Genomic DNA, 17,745 nt, shown 5'->3' with positions numbered 1-17,745 from the left:
GGCCCCTTTTAAAAAAAACCTTGCCTCTGATGGCAACTGTTGAACTTGATTTGATTTACATGTACCATGGAAATAAGAGAATAAGATATCTCTTATTTCCATGCATGTACATTTCCCAGGCATTTTTATAAAGAAATCAATCAAGTGAAGCAAAATATGCCCCTGGTGTGTATCGTGTGTATCAACTTTATTGGCTGGTTTATGATTTACTCAGCGAAGCGAAGCAATATACCAGAGACAATATGCCCTAGCTGGTTCCAACCCAGTGTGTTTGCACAACTCTGTGTGTTATGGTATAACGGCATATAATTTACTGTATGTGAGCTATATCACCCAAACTCAGATTTCTATTCTTGTTGATACCAGTTAAGTTTGTGCTACTTGTTTATTGCTCAGCGGATTCGGAGATGCCTACATGGACATGACACGAACAACCTAGTCAGTTGCAGTAAGTTTGCTACCTTTTTCATATTGTTAATAATGTATGTTGCTTTGACTACATGTAGGCCTATATGACAGCCATCTTGCTCAGGTTTACCTCTGTCTGTTTTAGTTTACAATGCATTCAAGGTTTAGGGATTAGAGGAGTACATTTTTGGCTTCAGTGTGTAATTGATACCCGGGGGGCACTCCAACTTTGGAGGTGACGCGTATGTAGGGCTGTTAAGACCCCTTTTTCAGCATCGCTGTCACCCAAAGACCCCATATTTTTTACGAACACATGCTCGCTCCGCGCTCTGTCACCTAGACGTTCGCTTTTCGTATCTCTTTCCTTGTTGGAAAGGTATAACCAGAGAGTAGTTATTCTTGAGAGGGCACTCACCTCATTTGCATGGCAAAATTACCCGTCTCCTCTGCAGCCAATTTGGTTTCGCTCCATCGATATCAAGCTGGTCACGGAGGAGACTACTTTCCTTTGTGTTTGTTCATTTGTGTATGGAGAGCCCTTCTTGGAGTCCGTTTGGACTCAGGCTACGCTCTCAGCTAGAGTCCGACGCTGCATTGTACTAGAAACACCTTCTCTGTGAACTCGCTAGAGCAAGGAAAATAAAAACTGGTTTCATTACTATCTGTTCTTGAGCTTTTTTGCAGGTCTGCGACCATGGTGTTACCACAACTGTCTTTGCGTCATTAACATGTGCTGGAGTCTAGCACAGGTCAACCAAAGTCCCGGATTTTAATAAGACAATAATGATTGACACACACACCAGGAAGTTTCTCATCCAAAAGAATGAGAAAATTTAAATTCTCACCATTTTGGCCGTTTCTCATCAAAAATGTCCGTTTTCTCATCCAAAACTTCCTTTAGTGTATTAAGTTAGCTTAGGCCTATTGATCCTAAATTTGCTGGTGGGGTACACCTCGTTTTAGGGGAGTGTTTAAAAAAGTTGGCCACACATGCGTATAGGCCTACATTATCATACTTGAGTGCCCCTCCCCGGTGAAATTTGAGACTCATTTGGTCACCGTCCTAAGCGTCCTTGCCCACACGAGTCGCCCAGGAGTAGGCCCTACCCGGCATTATGAGTGGTTAGCCTCCCTAAATACAGTCGCGTATCGTGTTGTCAATTATCGTTACTTGTGTCCATGGATATGACCCCATGTATAAAGTAGGCCCCTAGTCTTCATAGAATTCACACAGTCTATGCCATGTCATTTACGGATACAAAGAGGATAATAATGTTGAGGGCGCCCACAAAATCTTACACCGTCTTACACAATGTTCCAAGGCAAAGTTCAGTTTAATATTTACTCATCGTAAAAATACAGACGTTTTATTATGTGATGATGTTGTCTGGATGGGTGGACAGTTGTCACACTGTGGAAAAACAACAACCGGGAATCCGCATTCATTTACAAATAGCATTAAATTAGTATCACATAGTGGCCTCCGTGCAGTGGAAAACCTTAATTCTTTCATCAAAAAGAAATGAAAATGACAAAAAAAACCGGATCCAACTGTACGCCTATAAAATGGGCACAGAAATTTGTCTCAAATATGAATGAATTTTAAGAAACATACGGGATATGATGAACCAATGACCTGACGCCATGATAGTAGGATCTATTAGTCGTTTTATATACAATGTATATACCGTGTTGTCATAATACCAATATTTGACATAATATATAACGAGTAATATTTAGTATTGTAAATATGCAGTTCATATGCACAAACGAACACTGATCTTTATGATATTCAGGTTGTTGTACATCTCATATAACATGTCATATAGGAGGTCATATGTGTTGACCTTCTCCTATTGTATTTGTTCATCTGTGTATGGAGAGGATTAGCGCCATTAAAACTCCATCAGTATTTGGGCGTAGTTCACTGAACTCACCAGATTGCTATTCCAAGTACTTTGATAAATACAGATAATATGTATTAATGGGTCGAGGCGATTGCATTGAAAAACTAATAAATTATTCATAACAGTTACGTAATCAATCGATAGTGCGGACACTTTTCATTTACAAACCACCAAAATTCGTAATCTTTTAGCGTTGGAAAAGAAACCACGTGAATAGAGTGTCATCCCCCTGGTATAACGTTGAGGAGATAGGAACATGTACCGTCATCCGGGACCTACTCTGCCATGTTTGGCTGAGTAACGGTACATGAACACGGTCTTTTGTGCCTATGTAAATTAGTCATTGTGTAAAGCTATGTTTATACCCATGGGTTGCTCATCATCAGACTGAATCCTTGACCGACAGAGGATGTCAATATAGGCCTACGTGTCGCTTTTGAAAAACAGCGATTCATGCGCATGTTCAGCAGGCAAATACGACGGCGATTTAGTACACTGATCATGCGTGCGATTCAGATTTCTGCAAAAGCGATTGAGTATAAATGCGTCTTTAGAAATTACTGGCGATTGTGTGTTCTCAAGTGGGTTTTATCATGTTAATTAGTGACCTGACACACATTTGTATTGGTTCGATCAAGCATTGGTTTTTTGTACTGGATCGTTCAAGCATCTCCAACAAATTTTTCAATGTAAGTGCCTCTGGCCCTAGTGGAAGTAAAAACGGATACTATGGCCAGAGTTCTAGGGCTACTGTCACCCGAAGACCCTAGTCACGATTATCGCACTTTCAGTTTCCCACGCGTTTGAACGGGAATTGGATTGCGTACTTTTTCGATGTCTAGTGAGCAAATTTCTTCAATATTTTGAGAAAATGATGTCAAATTTTCTATTCTATATTGTTTGGTAATAATGTCTTTTGCCAACAGTATGTTTAAAGTTGTAATTTTGTGTTTTTGATCGCAAAGATCGGATATTTTCGTTCCCGATTCGAATTCTGAACCCTTCGCAAGGGTGCCGATTTCGGCAGAACTTTGACGATAATTTTGCCTTTTTGGACACTAAAATGCATTCGATCCTTAATTTTGTTTCAACCGAGTCTTAAATTAACAAGCACAATAAGGTTGGTACCACTTTTATATACATTGATAAAATTTTAAAGATTTTTTTTCAAGTTTCTAACCGGCGCAAATCGTTAAGTGTGTATTTCCCATTGACATCCAAAATGGGAAATACGAGTCTGATGGACATAGGAACGGCGTCCATGAGACTCAGCGAGTCTAGAAGACCCCCTATTTTTCCATTTGATCTGTCACCCAAAGACCCTTACAAGTTCAATTTGAACAGCAACTTTCATTTATCACTGATTTTGTTACTTATTTTGGAAAAATAAAGAAATTTGAAGCCATTTAGAACTAGAAATTCGATTTTCGAGGTTTTTGTGGCGCTGTTTTGGTTCTCACCCAAAGATTCCATTTAAAAAAAGGTCATGTTCTCACCCCATGACCCCATATTTTTTACATTTTGCTCTCACCGAATGCCAAAATCATGCTCTCACCCAATGACCCCATATTTTTTACATGTTGCTCTCACCGAATGCCCCTTAGTGCGAAAGCGCCAGCCCTACACCTATATCCATTTCAAATTGAAGTGCCCCCCCCCCCGGGAATTGATATAGGGAAAAACGACAGAAGAATTTAACATTTTATGATTTCAAGTTTCAGTTTAGGATTATTCTTAGTAATTGCGGTTTAACATTTGGGGTATGGGTATAGCATTAGAATTGGATTTGGTTTAGGATTAGGTTTGGTGATTATCATTTAGCATTTTATATTAGGGTTTAGTTAAAATTTGTTTGGGGTACTGGTTTGACATTTTAGGGTAAGGGCTCAGTTCAGGAAAAAGTTTATGGGTTAAGTTTATGATAAGGTTTGCAATTTCTTTTTCATTTTGGATCAGGGTCAGTATAGGTTTACGGGACTCTTCTTTCGAAAATAGTTCATTTATGATTAGGGTTCAGTTTAGAATTTGGTTTATGGATAATGGTTTAACATTAGAATTTGTTTTAGTTTAAGATGGTATAGAGATTAACATTTTAAATAAGTGCTCAGTTTAGGATCATATTTAAGAAATAACATTTTAGATTAAGTTGGGATTAACATTATGGTTGTATTTAGCAGAAGATAGATTAAGTAAGAGCTAGGATTAGGTTAACATTGGGGTTGCATTATATCAGTAGGTTAGTACAGTTAGGATTAGGGTTAGTGTTGGGATTAACTTTGGGTTGTATTAGTCACAGGATAAATTAAGTCGAATTAGGATTAGGGTAAAGTGTTAGGATTAAGATTGGGGTTATATTAACAGAAGCATAGTTTGAGTAGATTTAGGATTAGGGTTAGTGTTGGGATTAACATTGGGTTGTATTAGTCAGAGGATAGATTAAGTCGAATTAGGATTAGGGTAAGTGTTAGGATTAACATTGGGGTTATATTAACAGAAGCATAGTTTGAGTAGATTTAGGATTAGGGTTAGTGTTGGGATTAACATTGGGATGTATTAGTCACAGGATATATTAAGTAGAGTTAGGATTAGGGTGAGAGTTAGAATTAACATTAGAGTTGTATTAACAGAAGCATAGTTTGCGTAGATTTAGGATTAGGGTTAGTGTTGGGATTAACATTGTGTTGTAGGCTAAGTGTTGGGATTAACATTACGGTTATATTAACAGAAGCATAGATAAGTAGATTTAGGGTTAGGATTAGTGTTGGGATTAACATTGTGTTGTATTAGTCACAGGATAGATTAAGTAGAATTAGGATTAGGGTTGTGTTGGGATTAACATCAGGGTTGTATTTAACAGTAGGATAATTGAGAGTCTGTGATCCTCAATTCTTCGGGAAAGATTGTCTGGATCACAGGTATTCACATTATCTGTATTGGATTAACTGTTAAATAAGTACAGAAAAGGGAACTTAGGGTAACTTCCCTTCTTTCTACCAGAATATGGCAATCCTCAGTCCTATCTGTTGAAACGATTGTGTCTGGGTCACAGGTATTCACACTTCAATTTGTATTGTTAAATAGGACAAAGGGAAATTATGGGAAATTCCCTTTTTTCTACCTGATATCATTTACAATGGTATATAAATATAATGTGACCTAAAATATTGTTCACCACAAGTTCTATTCGGTTCAGCTGCACTTGTTTTAGTACGATGTGCAATGGTTTGTATAGGGGTCAGCATATTTGGCAACACACTTTACATGTATATACCCATGTAACTGCTAGGATACATTAAAATATTGAAAAATATAAAACTGGCCTTTTGTAAAATAGGTGATTGTATCTGTTATTTATTTATATATTTATTTATTTATTTATTTATTTATTTATTTATTTATTTATTTATTTATTTATTTATTTATTTATTTATTTATTTATTTATTTATTTATTTATTTATTTATTTATTTATTTATTTATTTATTTATTTATTTATTTATTTATTTATTTATTTATTTATTTATTTATTTATTTATTTATTTATTTATTACTATTATTATTTATTTATTTAACTTTGTTATCCAGGGTTGGTCTATTCAATATCTAGCACTGCTTTCCATGGAGGTCCTGGCATAATAATTCATTTAACAAGATTGACAAGAATAAGCTTAAATCACGTACAGCAGGAATTTGCATAATATTAAGTTATATGTTCATACTGATGAAATAATATAATTTGATTTGATTAAATTCCTACAAGTAAGAATGACTGGTTGAATATGTGTGGAGACTGGAGGGCTGATTTACACGAAAATCTTTTACAGCTTTCTTTACGACTAGGTGTCATGGAATTAAAAAACAAACAATCATAGAAAAGTGGTCCATTTACACTTTTGTTTTGAACACCCATTCACTTTAAAGCCTTAATGTACGATTTCCATCAAATTTTGATTTTGTTATTCTTTATTCAAAATGTTGAAATAATATTAGTAATAACTGACGGGATGGGTTGCTGTCCATTTTAGGTTGAAATAACAAGGTAAAGTGAAAGAACCCCACTGGTAAATGTTGCCATTTTACACACACAGTTCTATGGGAGGACATATTATCATAATTTTAAGATTATGATAATACATCGGACTCTGCTCTGTTGACCTGCAAAGACAACAAATTTGGCCGATTCCATTTAGGTGCAAGTTGGGACATGTGTAAACATTACAAATATGCCAAAACATCAGTTTTGAAAAAAAAACACCAATTTCATATTATAAGATCGTATATTATGGCTTTAAGTAGTATATAACATTAATGTACACTAGTCTTCTGCAGGTTTCAAGTTCTTAACCGCGTCCAAGCCCCATCCGACATTACAACATCAATGATCATTTACGTTCCATCAAATGCAACCTTGATGGTTATCCGCTTGCTCGCCAGCAAATTTCAACATTTTGGTTAAAGAATAATAAAATTAAAAATAAACGGAAATCTTACATTGTAGTATTAATACCACTTACAATTAAAGGATTTGTTTTTAATTTCTCTTTCAGATGCTGTACACGATACAGATGAAAACAAGATGGAAGATGAAAAAGGTGGTTCGGGGAAGCAAGGTAGGAATCATGTTTACCTTCAAGAATTATTGCAAAATTACTGCTAATCATTTTGCTTTAATATATACACAATGAAATGTACATGGGTATATAAAGCAACAATGGGGCCTTCTACACGGGGTCTAAATTTGCATTATTGTGTCTGTAACTGTGTAAATGTTTATGTGCGTCATTCAATGCGTACAACGAAAACGAGCCTTAGGCATAAAAGTGGCAATGAGAGAACATAGCTTTTACGCAGTCACCACACAGTGTAGTATCGCATAAACGCCTGTTTTTAAACAGGCGTTTATTAATATGCAATTCATGCCATGGATGTATGTTACATAGATGTGCGTTAATGAGGACCTCCACGCCCGTCATTCCAGTGTACAGTGACCCATTGCTACGGTATCATCACATGCATCCTCCAGCTGCTGCAATCTTGGGTCATTGATGCAACTTTTTGTGGAGCATTCCATCAAAATCTCCCCTATAGGTACGTGCTGATACTGAAAAGACGTTGTTCATTGTCATCCAAGTTTCCTTCTTTCACGTAGTGGAAACTACAGGGCCCCTTATACTGGTCTGTTATCTGGCAGTCATATTACATGACCTAGGTATTTGAGTTAACACCCCCATACTCGGACAAAACTGTTGCATTTAGAAACATGTTCACTTGCATAATCTTGTAGTACGATGTTGCAAAAGCATTAATATTGCCTTCCATATCCTTTGAGATGACCACAGTCATGTAGGAGCACTGTGACAAACATTGTAAGTAAATATTATTTTTGTTTTATGCATGCATGATAATCTAGCCCAACTTGCCAGAGATGAACCAGCTGAAACAACACAGTCAGCGTGTGGTGAAGAGCAGACTACATCACCATCACAAACTAATCCAACGCCATTGGAAAGGCACATACAAACTGTTTCCAGCTTGGCAAAGGCTGAACCAGCAGTAAGACGAAAACCAGTGGTGAAAGAAAAACCATTAATGAAAGCAACACCGGCATTGAAAGGAAAACCCATAATTACTCCACGTAAACTCAAGTCAAAACCACAGACACCAAGTAAAATCAAAGGAACACCAACCTTCATTCCAGCTCAATGTAAGGATATGTGTAATAAACTAGCAATACATTTCTTTCCCCCTTCTTTTACTGTCACAAATGCAGACATAAATGGTTACGAAGTGACGATGCAGCTATCAGAAGAGACTATATTATATGAATATATGAATACAAAACCCACCCAAGTCCATACTGTGGCCAAACTGAGTTAAGCATGGGAATTTGTTGCTATGCATAGGCCTGTCATATGTATGAAAAAACAACTCAAATTCATCCACTGTGTCTATTGAGCATGTGAAAATAGCATGTATGAAAGAATAACACAAGTCCATGATTTGAGTCTTGTAGCACATTGATTGAAATCCAGTATGTATAAAAGTCCGCTTGTAACACATTCATTGCTGGAGAGTGACTTTTGAAAAAGAAATGGGTTTAATAAAGGAAAGTGTGTGGTTTATATTACATGGCAGAATGCTTACCAACATTTTACATACCTGTGTGCTTTATTTTGTATTATCTTACTAGTGGTAATCTCATTCAAACAATGTTGTCTTTGTATATGATTCAAAAAACCACGCAAGTCCAAAATTTAAAATGAACCCCACGAAGTCCCTGAAATGCTAATCGTCATACTTAATACAGTTTAACCCACTCATTTGTACGTAAAACTTACCATATTGACCAGGTAAATATAACTGAAGGAATTAAAATGATACACCGGTTTTTCTCTCAAAATCACTTCCTATGGACTTGGGTTTTGTATTCATGTATTCATATATTAATTTGCTAATCTTGTCAAAAGGTGAATTCACCAACCTATAGATACGGATTTGTCTTATTCTGTCCAGACGACAATATATTTTGTTTAAAATCCTGTGTTTGACCACCACATGGTCAGCTCCCTCGAACTACTCAAGCCCTAACCTCTACAGATAACTCATCCATCATCCTATCCATTGTTTCTCATGTATACTTAGAACCATAAATATCAGTATAATTTCGAGTTCAACTGAATGCGTTCATCATGATTAATAACATTTTTATTTATCAAAAATCGACTATGGCATAGTCTAACCAATCAAAAGCTAGGATTAATACAAGTAAATTGTTTTTTTGCATGATAGCCCAACTGACCAGAGATGAACCAGCTGAAACAACACAGTCCACGTATGGTGAAGAGCAGACTGCATCACCACCATCAACTAATTCATTGCCTACGGAAAGGCACATACGAACTGTTTCCAGTTTGGCAAAGGCCGATAAAGCACTAAAACCAAAACCAGTGGTGAAAGCAAAACCGTTAGTGAAAGCAAACCCGGCATTGACAGCAAAACCCCAAATTATTCCACGTAAACTCAGGCCGAAACCACATATGCCTAGTAAAATCAAGGGACAACCATCTTTCATTCCAGCTCAATGTAAGCACATATTAATACAAACTAGTAACCCAGCAAACACAAAACGTTTTCGACATCATTCGCAAAAGGTTATAAAAGGTTGTCAGAAAACGTTTAAATGTCGGGTTATATAAAAGGTATATTAAGAGTATAAAACGTTTTCATAACCTTAAAAAACATTTTTTGATAAACTACTGCTCAGCAAACAAAAATGATTTACAGAAAACGTTTAAATGTCGGGTTATATAAAGGGTATAAAAACGTTTTAATAACATTCCAAAAACATTCTTGAAAACTTGATACAAAACATTCTAAACAGAATGTTATTCTGGGGTTGAAAAAATATTTTGCGAAAAATGTTTGCCCAAAATATTTTCAATAACGTTTTATAAGCGTTTTCATGACCTTTATATAACCCGACATTTAAATGTTATTAAAAGGTTTTGAAAAAAACATTTTAAGAACATTTTTGTGTTTGCTGGGTTCAAATATTTTAACATAATGTTATTTAAGTATTGACACAATATTTGGAAAAAATGTTTGCAAAAATAGTTTACAATAACATTTTTTGAAAACAGTTATATTGTTGTAGTGTGTTTTCATACTTTAAAACGTTATCATGACCTTTATATAACCCGACATTTTAATGTTATTAAAACGTGTTTACCTAAACGAAAAGCCAAAATATAACTTATTTAAAATGTTTTTAAAACGTTTTTGTGTTTGCTGGGAATACATTACTTTCCCCCTAATATTACTGCCACAGGTTTGAGACATTTTGTTTGTTTGTTTTGTTCTGAGTTCAATTGGTGGCGCACTGTCACTGTAGATACTTGGCAGCATCAATGGCTTTCAATTCAACACAGCGAAATATTGATCGATTGAAAACCAGCGAACTCCTAATGTGTTGAAATTATTGTTGAATTTATTGAATATCCCAGCAAACACAAAAATGATTTTAAAACGTTTTAAACATGTTATATTTTGGTTTTTAGTTTAGATAAAAACGTGTTAAGAACATTAAAATGTCGGGTTATATAAAGGTCATGGAAACGTTTTAAAACGTTTTGTATGAAAACACACTACAACAATATTTTTAAAATGTTTTAAATTTGTTATTGTAAAATATTTTTTGCAAACATTTTTTGCCAAATATTTTGTCAACTCTTAAATAACATTATGTTAGAATATGTGCAGTAGGTTATCAACAAATGTTTTTGAATGTTATGAAAACGTTTTATACCATCCTTTGTATAACCCGACATTTTAACTTTTTCTGGTAAACTTTTCTAACCATTTGCGAATGATGTCGAACACGTTTTGTGTTTGCTGGGATACTATGCGTGGTATCAATGTTCACTACCCATATAACTGTTTGAACAACTATAATTTCATAGAAATATGGCTAACAATCTTTGGACAGATTTGCAATCATATAACGGTCCTTCTTGAAAAGAAATCACATCAAATGACTACCGCATGTAATGTTGGCGATAACATTTTATATTCCTAGTATTAAATTATAATGAACAACAAGTATCATACATTTAGTAGAAAAAAGCCATTGGAGCGAAAATGTGAAGGACAGAAATGTATTATCAGTACACATCGGTGTTTTCATAACGGGGACAAGTTTGAAACATTGTTTTTTGGAAGTTGTAATTGCATTTTTATTGTCCGTAAAGTTTCACTCTTCATTCAATCTTGATATTTTTTTTTTCAGTTGAAGACATGAATATAACATCTCGTAACTCTCTAAGTCCTATTGAGGATACGGCATCAAGTCATGTGCATCCAAAGAAATCACCCCCTCCCATCTCTATCGATGAACAAGGAGTATCACCGGGTCTTACAGCATCAGCCCCTCCAGGTGCACAAGGTAATGCTAGAATTAAGTAAAATACAAAGAGTGCTCTGAATAGCCAGAACCAGATAAGATGTGTCTTCTCTGCAAGAACGTACAACATAATTGAACTGAAACCTTTCATTAATTCTACATTTTCATAGGGGTACGGGCATGTGGCCCGCCAATAGTGAAAAGTTTAACAAATCCCATTGAAAACTGCTAAAAAAATTTATCAGTGCACCCACCAATCAGGCTTGGTTTCCCCTCTCAATCAGGTTTGATGTCCCGCGGTATAATTTATCTCGCACTATGGTACATTTATAGGTTAACAAACGCGTATCACATGTTGGAAGTGAAATTGTACAGAATAGTTTTATATGTGAACTGAGATGTTGATGCGTCTAATTCACGCGTGCGAAAGCACTGCGAGTAGCACATGAAGTACGTGCCATTATACACAATTAACACTCATTACTCTAGCTTAACAAGATAACAAAAAGAAGCTTTACCATTTTACAGCCGTTGTGGAATTAGATTTAAAATAATTATATTGTAAAAGAAGCTTTATCATTTTACAGCCGTTGTGGAATTAGATTTAAAATTCATTGTTTATTGTACTTGTATCCAAAGTCAGAATACAAAGGCTTCATATAATTCTGCAGCCCGTGTGATTTTTGGTGTTGGTACGGGGAGGGGCGAAGCTGGCTCCCTACGTCTGATCGTGCCCCATTCAAGATTCTCTTGCATTTATACAAAGATCTTAATAACCAAGCCCCAATGTATCTGAAAAGGTAATTTGTATTTTATAACTAAGGTCGCATTCTTAGATCTGCCAAAGATACCACAAATTAAGGATTAACATCCCTTCATGTTCATAAACCTTCGGCGAAACCAGATTTCAGAATATCGCTGCAGAGTAGAGAGGCCATCAGTTTTGGACAAAGGTGCCAGCCAGGTTATCACTGGATATAGTTTCCTCTATCTGTTTAACCCGGCTGGCAATTCTGAAAATTGACGTGGACTGAGATATTTTAGTTGAAAAATTTGTTTTTTGTGACTTTTTTTAAATCTAATTTTACCCCAAAATGTCAAATATTAAAGTAGCCATAACTACAAAAAAGAAATGATTGCAATCTTACTTTTTGCTCTGAATAATAGAGGGAATATGAATATTTGAAATCTGTGAACCAAAATATTCCATCATACCATATTGACGCAAAATTTGGGTAACATGTTTTGTTCAGGCTTTTTATCATTTTTTACCAAAAAAGCCCAATTTTACGCTATTTGTGTTTGGCGTGAAAAAGGTCGTAGTGGCATATTTCTGTGATCCATAGTTTTTACCTATGACTTTCAGAAAATCCATAGGCCAAAATACATATTTGGATTTTTCCACTTTTATACATGTTAATACATAGGCTATAGACGAATCCAATGTAACGCATTCCTACCCCTCAATTGCAGCCATAGCTGGGTCCCGTCGGGTATATCCCACCAAAAATATGAAATGATGTGTCCTTGGCGGGGATTTTAAACTGCATTTCATCACACGTGTTACACGTAGACAATACAGTAAGCCAAATAATTAAGGTATCAATTATGTTCACCCCTTATATATCCTAAACAAAGACATATATGTCATAATTGGAAACAGCAGCCAATAGCTACATCTTTTAGCTCGCATTTAAGACCTCATTTGTTGAAATTGTTCAAGAAATAAACACATGACTATCCAAAAACTCACGGAAGATGCCAATTTAAAAGTTGCAGTTTGCTCCATATTATGCCCTATTGATTTGTACACAACGCTTTCGCGAACAAGCGAACTAGCGCCGTGCTTCCTTTCATCTGCAGGATTATCAGACTTATCAGAACTACTATCACTGCAAGATATTTTCAAGAACCAACAAGACACGCATCCTGATGATAGAGGAATAAACATGTATGTGAACAACCCAAGTCTTATGAAAAACCAAACTGTTATAGCTGGAGATCACATTCATGTGGATAAACAGAACATTTATGTACCTCATGAAACTGGTAAGAATATAGACAACTTACAACAAGCCGAGATTTAGTGCTAAAGTAGTGACCTTGTCATTGATAGGCTTAAGTATAAGCTCTGATATATGTTGTAATCAAGCAATTAAAATATTGAAATGAGGAAATGCATTAAAAAGAAGTTGAACCAGCTGGGCTTCGTATATAAAGGACTATAGTATTGTCATATCTGGTTGTGTTTTCATGTTTCAAGGCATGAATCGCAGGATAACCCCATTCCCAGTTGAGAAGGTGGACATGAAAGTTCAAAAGCAGCAGTTACTGCAGCAGCAGCAGTCTCTACAGCTACAACAGCAGCCCTATCAGCAACAGCCAAGTACTCAAATAAATACCCATGAAGGTCCAGCAACACCAATGCAGAGTGCACTGATGCCAACCCCAGGAGGATCACAAGGTATATGCACAATGGTTTCATATTTATCTTTAATCACATAATACTTATCCATTTTAAGCTTTATTTGTGGGGTTTTTTTTTACTGTTAAACCCAGCAAGTTGCCACCACCAGCTAGGGAATTGAATCCGGGACCACAGGCACCAAAGACGAGTAACCTTAACCATTAGGCAATGCTCTTCCTAATTCATATTCATTTTGGATAAAGGAGTTGACTGAAATATGTTCTAGGATCTTCCAAAATGTACATTGTATAAGGATAAACATTTCAACAACTCTTTTTTTGTTCTGGAGCCAACCGTTGTTAAACGATGATGAATCCATACTTTTACAGTAGCATATGCGCAAACGCAAGTTAACAGAAGCGTGCATACATGTACGGGATGACGAGTGGGTAACATTTGTCATGCCTGGAAAATGTTTGCATATATACATGCTTTTGCCATGTTTACATGTTGGATTTTGGAGGAAGTGGCTAAACATTGCCGTTTTGTTTGGTAGTTTTGTTGCTAATATCAACAGGAACATTTTTAACCTGATCGATCTACTTGTATATGTTGATTGGCAATGACTAACTGACATGCGTCAAGAAATAAATATGTGAATTATAATCTTGCTTGTTTTCGTTGTTGAAAGGGATCCATTCACGTTACACAGTGGTTCATCAGAAGTTAACAATGATGCACACTCGCATCTGTATATTTTTGTTTATTTGTTTAAACAGTCGGTCTGAGTAGACACGCACTTGGGTCCTGATGGGACCAGGCTCAAGCAAAATGTTCAAGCCAAGCTTAAAAGCTTATATAAGCATGCTGGCTTGTATACAGAGAAAAAACTAGAAAGAAACAGAATGAAGAAAAAGAGTAAAGAAAAGAAAGGCCAAAATAAAAATATGCGCAATAGGTGCATTGTTGTTAATTGCTGATGAAGCACTGGATGTGTAACATGATTGAATCTCTAATTTTATACTTTCTAGGTGAACATGTTTTGAGTATCTCCGCTATCCCCATTTTCATTTTCAGATCCATTTGAACTAGATGAGTTACGGTCTGCAGTCCAGGAAGCCATAGAACAGACAACTAACAACGAGTCTAAAAGCCGACAAGATTGCATTGTAGTTATGCACAAGCCAACCATTGTAAAGGGAGGTGTAACACAAGTTACTGGTGATCAATACACTATTGGTCATCAGACTACTACATATATACCTAAAGACACAGGTAACAAATGATCAATTATTGCGTATCTATCATAGAATATCAATTATAGCATGAAAAAAGTGTTAAATAATCTTCTGTATGCTTTGATGGATTTCAATGGGACTTTACTTCTTCTTTTTTCCTTTCCTCTTTTTTCCTTTCCCTTTTTATTCCGAACCACTGACAAAAGCCCCCATTTTGTTTTGTTTATTTATTTTTTACTGTTATTTTTCTTCTTTTGACAAGCCAAGAAAGCCGGTTAAAGCCCCCGGGTCCAGTATTGTGGTTCGAGAACTGCCCTACCCTTGTTCCCATTCAATTACCGTTACAGCACATTGTTTCAACTATTTAGTACTCATGTTCCGCTTTACAAAAACATAACTAATCATGTTCAATTTCTGCTGTTATGTTTTATTAACAAAGATCATTACTAACCAGTGTGTCCAGGAGTAAATTTGCCAGTGGGATTTGAAAGTTTACTTCGTGCATTTTGTACAAATATATTCATTCTTCACAAACTTTGCCTCTTCTGATCTCATAATTTGGCAGGGACACATTTTAGGCCACACGAAATTTACTTATCTATTTGTTTTTAATTAAAAAAAAGACTTACCAGAAGTGTATATATGGTTTTAACATATTTATATATTATTAGGAATATATGAGACGCAAACTCCAAAATCATGTTGTTTTCCCGTTCTTTCCTCATCTCCCTTTCTCTTCCCTGATTTTGATCCCTTCTTATCTATCTATATATAAAACCATTTATTTCATTTTTTGTGTAACTATGCATATTTACTTTATAGAATTGCCCAGCTTATTTTACGAATCAAAACAAAACAAAACAATGACAACCCTCACATTTTTTAGAGTTACAGCAAACAAGCCAAGTACTATTTTGTTGTTAGGCCTGATTCTGTTTCCCAATCATTTATTATACAGGTGTCCCTGATGCACCAGGCAAGCCTAAGGTTGAAAACCAAGATATCAAAACCATTGCTATCACCTGGGCATCACCTGCAAGTGGATCTCCTGTTACAGAATATGTGATAGAGAAACTTGACGTAAAAACTTCAAAGTGGGATCGGGTTGACAAGGTATACATTCCTTATGACTTTATTATGGCTTATAATTAAGAAAGAAAGGCAGTGGCGGCACCAGGAAATTTTTTCGGGGGACATTGGGGGAAAATGTTAGGAGGGTGGTAAAATCAACAATTTTTTACACAAAATTGCCGCAAGAAGCAGAAATTTTGTTAATTTTGTTGTTTTTTCCTTAAAAGTGGGGCGTAAACTGGGGAAGGGGGCAAGAAAAATATTGGGGAGATCCCCCCGTAGTGCCACCACTGAATAAATGGTAATGCCGAACCATTTACGCCCAAATAATGTGTCCTTAGGCAAAAAATTAAATAATGGGTGAGGTGTAACCGAACCCATTATTTAAACATTTTTACAGCCGAGGACACAACAATTGGGTATAAAGGATAAGGCAGCAACCTTTATTTCTCACAGTAGCTATTCTTTCTAGCTACACAATTTTTGCCGAAATGTTTAGTTGTCTACATCAAGGAAAAGCGTGTAAGCGAAAGTGATTACACGCGTAATGTAATGCACTGCGTATAATGTACATGCGAAATAAAAAATAAAAAATAATAAAATAATATCAAATATATTTGAGGGCCAAATTTTTTGCTACGCGTACTCTACATTTCAGATTGCTCAAGGTCCAATCACGATTCAACGATTGGTCAGCGGGCCGGGTCTGGTCCAAAAGCCGGCCCGTGATCGAGCCACCACCAGAATGACAATCACTAAAGAACGGTGATCGAGTGTGATACAATCTGGTGGTCTGTTAATTCAAACATTATCTATAATAAATTATGAAGTTCAATTGGTGAATTTGTACTGCTAAAAACTTTAAGGGTCTACATTATTTTAGGAAAAGCTTTTTGCAATGCAAAGATCAAGGTTGCCTATACACCAGGAAACATCAAATTTTGTTTTAGTTTACGTTCAGGAGGTCAAATTTGCTTAATTAGTTGATGGCTTTGCTCTCAGTAGTCTGGTATTCGGTCACTGATATCATAGTCTGGTATTCAGTTACTGACATCATTAACTACAACAGACTGCAGCTTTCCATTTTGAGTGCTGACATATTGGAAAATGAACAAATAATCTTTAGGAATGCACCATTAGACTTCAAGGGGTGGGAGGCTAGGAAGTTTGGAAAATAAAACTTTCCCCACTACATGAGCAAAAAAAAAACTAAAAAAAAAAAAAACTTTCCCCACCATGAAATTAAAAAACAACTTGCCGCCTTCGTCGGCGAAAAAATAAATTCCCGACCCCAACTTCCTACCCCCCCCTGATGTCTAATGGTGCGTCCCTTACCCAGAGCAGCAGCGCACGTAAATTTTAAAAGGCATGCAATAAAAAAACCAGTGCTTCTGGCAGGATTCGAACTGGCGTCCTTTGTAATACTAGGAGATCACCCGTCTAATAGATTTGATAGGAAAAGTTTTACATGAAATCTTTGTGTGACAATTTGGAGGATTAAGTTGCTGAAGTTGCCGTAGAGAATACAAGTCCCCCGTACAACATTGACTAAAAATACTACTATTAAATCTCCTCGTAGGACACGGTAAAAGAATCCCATAGGATTTTACTGACTGTATGCTTACTTTTTACCAATCCCACCCTGGTAGGACTAAAAAAAAGAAAAATCCATTCACCTTTGAGCAGTAGGCCTACAAGTTAATGGCCACGAAAATAGGCTCAAGATGTGTGATTAGGTCATTATTATGTAGATGAGATTTTCAATGTTTGCCTTGTTTGGATCTCCAAAAAGACACGTTGACATAGTTGACTGGTG

General features: G+C 36.0%; 1 protein-coding gene across 1 annotated transcript in view; it reads left to right on the top strand.

Annotated features, from left to right (window-relative positions):
• The first annotated feature begins 256 nt into the window (after positions 1–256).
• Positions 257–17,745, top strand: part of LOC140157475 (uncharacterized) — a 149,744-nt gene continuing 132,255 nt past the window's right edge. The window contains exons 1-9 of the mRNA XM_072180680.1: positions 257–448; positions 6,862–6,924; positions 7,725–8,018; positions 9,104–9,397; positions 11,100–11,255; positions 13,077–13,262; positions 13,477–13,677; positions 14,698–14,895; positions 15,817–15,971. Of these exons, the coding sequence (XP_072036781.1) occupies positions 6,891–6,924; positions 7,725–8,018; positions 9,104–9,397; positions 11,100–11,255; positions 13,077–13,262; positions 13,477–13,677; positions 14,698–14,895; positions 15,817–15,971 (1,518 nt within the window). The 5' untranslated portion in view covers positions 257–448; positions 6,862–6,890. The remainder of the gene's footprint in view (positions 449–6,861; positions 6,925–7,724; positions 8,019–9,103; positions 9,398–11,099; positions 11,256–13,076; positions 13,263–13,476; positions 13,678–14,697; positions 14,896–15,816; positions 15,972–17,745) is intronic.

Source organism: Amphiura filiformis, chromosome 7 (assembly GCF_039555335.1).
Source record: "Amphiura filiformis chromosome 7, Afil_fr2py, whole genome shotgun sequence".
Classification (NCBI taxonomy): domain Eukaryota; kingdom Metazoa; phylum Echinodermata; class Ophiuroidea; order Amphilepidida; family Amphiuridae; genus Amphiura; species Amphiura filiformis.
The sequence above is the reverse complement of the archived record's forward strand: the minus strand, read 5'-3'. Positions and strand labels throughout refer to the sequence as shown.